General features: G+C 43.2%; 1 protein-coding gene across 1 annotated transcript in view; it reads right to left on the bottom strand.

The window, feature by feature from the left end:
• Positions 1–5,185, bottom strand: part of PALLD (palladin, cytoskeletal associated protein) — a 201,474-nt gene that overhangs the window by 7,497 nt on the left and 188,792 nt on the right. The window contains exon 15 of the mRNA XM_009893734.1: positions 1,547–1,641. Within this exon, the coding sequence (XP_009892036.1) occupies positions 1,547–1,641 (95 nt within the window). The remainder of the gene's footprint in view (positions 1–1,546; positions 1,642–5,185) is intronic.

Raw genomic sequence — 5,185 nt, 5'->3', positions numbered from 1 at the left:
GGCTGGTTCGTTCTACCAATGGGAAAAAAAACCCCCCAGCCGTAAACAGCCTCAGCCTTCAGGTGCATTTGGAGAGACTGAAAAAGGGGCCTCCCCCGTTGTCACCCGAGGGTTCTGCCCGTGGCAGACAGACAGACCCACACTTTGTCCTTCAGAAAGGTGCAGAAGCGTCAGACGCTCACTGCTCTCTCGCCCATACCTGTCTTCCTTTCTCCCAGCCCCATTTTAAAGATGTTTCCCCTTTTTCACCCTGCCTGCACCGAAACCTGACACTTCATGGCAGCTTTTCCCTTCAGGGATTAACAGAGACTTTTCATTTTTGCCCATTATCTGCAGGTGCCGAGTGCCTCATTCACTGTGCGCCAGATGGGCCCAGCTTTTGCGGGCTGTTCTCACAGTGCGGCCAGAGCAGGATACTCCCCTCCAGCAGCAGCCTCAGCTTTGGGCTTAACAGGCCTAAACGTGACGCCTTCGAGGGGGAGTTGGGAGGAGGCCTCCGTGGGGAAACGCTGGGGAATGCTTTCCGGGCTGCGGGAAGCCCAATTTGTTCCGTGCAGGAATCAGGCTGATAAGATCTTTTAAACAACCAACCTCGCTTCCTAATACTTCCTAGTTATCAGAGCGGGTAAGGGAGCCTGTTTTGCATGCAGTTCTACAGTACTACTACCATTACTAATTGTCAGAGGAATCATTTCTTTATTGCGTGTTGACTGTATGGAGTGACATCTATATATTACAGTTGGGCAACATTGAGATTCTGTGGCCATTGTGACCATTAAGCATTCATGTGCCTCATCGCAGCAGAATCTGGAACCGGAGCCCTCTTACTCCCTTGAAAGCAGTTCTGTTTGGGTAACCAAAATGAATTTTTGGTGTCGTCTAAAGATGTCTAAGCTGTGCTAAATAGCCTCATAAATGCTTTGGGTAATGCAAAAAAAAAGTATTTGAAGGGAAAATTCCCTTATATGGTCCAAAAACATAAACCAAAGCTTCATATGTGAATAATTGTAAACTCACCAAAGATAAGTTTAATACTTTATTTCTGACTCATAATTCCTTAAAAGAACCTGAACTGAAATCACTGAAATACTAAAATATTTCTAATGTAAATCTAATAAACTTATTTGGCATGCGGTTATTTCTGCTCTTTCTTTAAACAAATACTTATTAAAAGCTGCAGAAAGTATAGGTTCCTGGTAGAATCCTAGTCAGGTGAGATGTTTTTTTAAAAAAAAAAATATCTAAGGGACAAGGTCCTTCCCAACAGCTGACAGTGTGATTTGAGATAAGGAGTAATTAATGAACATCACAAAGAAAGGAGGAGGAGACAGGCAAAATTAAAGATACTTAAAAGTCATGTCATTTCAGAGGTTGCTTGTACTTCTGAGTGTGGAAGCTTTGCAGAAATTTTCAGACAGCAGAGGTCACATTTCTTCCCAAATGCCATACTTTTAACTTACATTCTTACTTCTCATTCTTTATCTTATCATCATAATTTTGCAAATCACTACTTATTAAAAGAAAAAAAAAAAAAAGCATCAAATACCTTCTGATGTGAGGCTGCCCAGAGGGTGACCAAGGACTGCGGCCTCTTTGATTTACAGCTTGAACCATCAGCCTGCCCGTGCAGCTTACTCTGCCCTGTTATGATGGTGGAGAGGAGGAACGTTAAAATACTTAAAGCATGCAATATTAATAAATGTTCAACCTGATCACTTCTTTTTTTGCCCACCTGTTACAGGGTCTGTAACACAATCTCTTCTTCCACTATGTCATTGAAAAACATTTGTCACGATTCCTTCTGATACTAAACTGTCCAAGCTAACGCAGAACAAACTGGAGTAATTGTGACTATAACACAGTCAGGGTTACAATGTTCCACCTGAAAGTTTTTCTTTAAAAAAAAATTATTAGTACCACTGGCAATGAAGTCCTTAAACCAGTCTATTGACTAAGTTATTGATGTGGGTGGGAGGTTTCTCTGTGTATGGCGAGTGGACAGGAAGACAAGACAACTAGTTCAGGATCGGTCACTCTTAGAAATGGAACTTGGAAAGTGTTGGAGGTTAATGGCAGAGCTGCTGCCTCCAAAGCGGCCTGAGCCCCTTGATCTGGCGGAGCCACAGCTCAAAAAAAGAAAAAAAAGAATCCCTGAATGTAAAAACCAAAAGAATTTCAGTACAAGCATTGAAAGGGGTCTCTCTGAGGGGCGAGCCTGGTTTGGGGGTAGGAATCCCAGCGAAGCGCGCAACTGCACTGGGGGACACTGGCCAGAGTTCAGTCGTGGTGGGTTAGTTTCAGTGAATGGTAAAGCTTTAAATAAAACGTGGGCTCTGTTGAACTTAATCCCCCTTTTTTGCTTTTGCTTTGTTTCTTATGGCAGAATAAACTATTTTGGTTTTTAAAAGACAGTTTGTCCAGCACAAGGACTAGAGGTAACAAATTTGAGATGGGACAGCCTGAAGGCAGAACTGCCGCCATCCGGGGCTCTGTTGAATTCCCCATGTGAGGGCTAAAAGCACCTGGTGGTATTAATAAATAGACATAATAGCTACAAATACAAAAGCTATAGCTAAATATACATAATACTGTAGTAAAAGTTTATATACTTTTACATAACAACGTGATTTTAATAATTTTTTAAAAAAATGATAATTTTAAATAGCCCTTTGATGAGTGTATAGAAGCCGTAGCTGGCTGTGCCCCCTGGCCTGGCGGCAGTAAGGCAGCAGCCGCAGCAGCGTTGCAGTCTGTTTCAGTTCTAAGCTGTGAGCTCCACACTCCGGTCTGTCAGCATAAAAGTGACAAATAGTTTTGCCACGGTAATTCAGGGGTTGCACATAGCTGTTTATTAACAACTGGTCGAAGCTCGTCAAAAAACCATTTCAGTGGAGTGACAAGCAGCCTTCTAACGGCATCGACCTTTGTGTTCCTGTCGGCCTGTTAGAAATGACATCTCTGTCCCGCTTTTATTCCCAGGACCCATTTAGTCCACAAGAAAAATAACTTGCGTTAAAATAATCCATTGTGCATGACCTGCAGCCATTTCTTAAGCAAAAGCTTTTTTTTTTTTGCGTTACAAGACCATTAAAGACATCTGGAACAAATACCTTTCTATTTTGGGCACCACTGCATATTAATCTTTTTCTGGCAGGTGATGAATTCACACATTTTTGGGATCGTTTCTGCGTATCTCAATACATGAAGGCACCACAAATGGAAACACAAAGGACAGTAAGGAATTAGGGTAGGGAAGAACAAGCAGGAAGCCAAAGATCTGGAAGAGCCGTGGGATGAATGGGAAGGGAGCGGGAAGTAATTCACGAGAAGATGGCCTAGAAAATCAGGGCTAACCCAGACTGAGGACTGGGCGCACAGTGCAAAGAAGCGGAGAGAGTGGGATAAAAGGCAAGAAGGTGAAACCAAGGACTCGACTCGAGGCCGTACAGCTCATGGAAAGTCATCAGTTAAGGGACATAACCTTGAACGAAAGGCCTACAGCAGGGTTTGTGTCTGCGCAGGGCCTGGGGCAGTTCGCGCTGGATTAAGTTCTATGGCAGATTTTACTGCAGACCCCAGTGGTGCCGTAGAGGCTTCATTCCAGCTCGCTGCGCTTTACAGCGCGGGCAACGGTGGGAGCCATAGTCGCTACCAGGGACCATTTCCAAGGTGTGTCAACAAGTCACTTTACATCATAAATCAGGCAGTATTAGTCCAGATTGTGAGATGGCATAAACTGGCAGAGCTTTAATGACCTGAATCCTTTGCTTTAGTAAAATCACTTTCTGTCGGCTAAGAATACGCCTTTTTGCTTTGTAGTTTGGCGGTTCCAATAGCAATGATCAAAACACGGCAGGAGCCTAGCAAATATCTACCAGTCCATCAGAGTCCTGATGCAGGCTCCCTTACATTTACGTATTTCGCTTTTCTTAAGGAAAGGTTGCCAAATTTGCCTGAGTTTGTGATAGCTTTGAGATGTGGACAACTTTCCATTAAGAATTGAGGAAGCTATGCCAAAATTATTTCCACTCAGGATGACTTAAAAGAATTGGAATCCAGATCTTTGAGTGTGAAAGGCTAGTGCATTAACTCACAGCCCTTCCTTGCCTCCATTGTACTGTTAAACGCATAGTAAAAGCAAGCAAATAGTGGAAGAGATAAGTATGTTTGCTTGGGAGTTACACTGTGAAGAAAGAATAGAACGGGCTCGGGGAAACAGACAGCTGTTTTGTTTAGGGGAGCCAGAGGGGGATGCTTCTGGGTCGTATCCAAAGAGGGGGGGGAAAAAGCACAGACGCAGAATTTTATCATTTAACAAAACTGCTTTTTGAATCCCCAAACTAGGAACAACATAAACCCAGCTCATTTTAGTACATCTAAGAACCCACTAACAAACTAGTGTCACCAATGACCAGAACCGATAACCAAGGTCACAGCTGTGTTATTGAATGAGCGTTATCCATAACAACGAATGCTAAACAGTGGGCCCCAAATATTCAGGGACAGAGTACAGTGCCCAAACTCAAAGGCGGTTTATTCACCCAGGTCTCTGGGACTTTGGGTCACGCAGTAACGCTACACAGGGAGACTCTGTACACGCATTAGCACAACACTTAAGGAAGATGAACAGGATTTACTTCCTACCTTGAGCATATATGTGTTTACTTATCATTTTAAATCTGCTGTGGATTTCCAAAATTTCGATGGTCATCTATGCGTAAAAGCTCCCAGGTTGAAGAATTCCCTGAGCCTTCTGCTATTTCTTTATTGCATCTTTATTTCTGTTACTTGTATATGTAGAAATAATACTTAAGCTACCTAGATTTAAGCACTGCAGCTTGTAGAATCTAGCCTAAAACTGCTACCGGTGTGTCGTCTGCGTGTACAATCCCATCCACTCCGAAGCACGCTGCAGTAAGAGCAGCACTGACAGTTAAAGAGCAAGGCAAAAATGGCAGTGTCATGCTACGTAACCTAGCAACATTCACAACACAGCACAACACTCCTGTTTAGATTAAACTCTGTCTCAGCGATACAGTTTGTTATTTTACAGTGTGGTTCTGCTTGCAGGCCTGGTCTTGGCAAGATATTTTGTGCTACAGAAGAAAATAATTCGTGACATCCCTAAAGCTGTGTTACTGCCTTGGTTTCTCACGTGCAAATCTTTCCCGTTTGCTGTGCTGTA

The sequence above is a fragment of the Charadrius vociferus genome, unplaced genomic scaffold (genome assembly GCF_000708025.1).
Source record: "Charadrius vociferus isolate BGI_N301 unplaced genomic scaffold, ASM70802v2 scaffold59, whole genome shotgun sequence".
Lineage (NCBI taxonomy): Eukaryota > Metazoa > Chordata > Aves > Charadriiformes > Charadriidae > Charadrius > Charadrius vociferus.
This window is presented reverse-complemented; position numbering and strand designations above follow the sequence as displayed.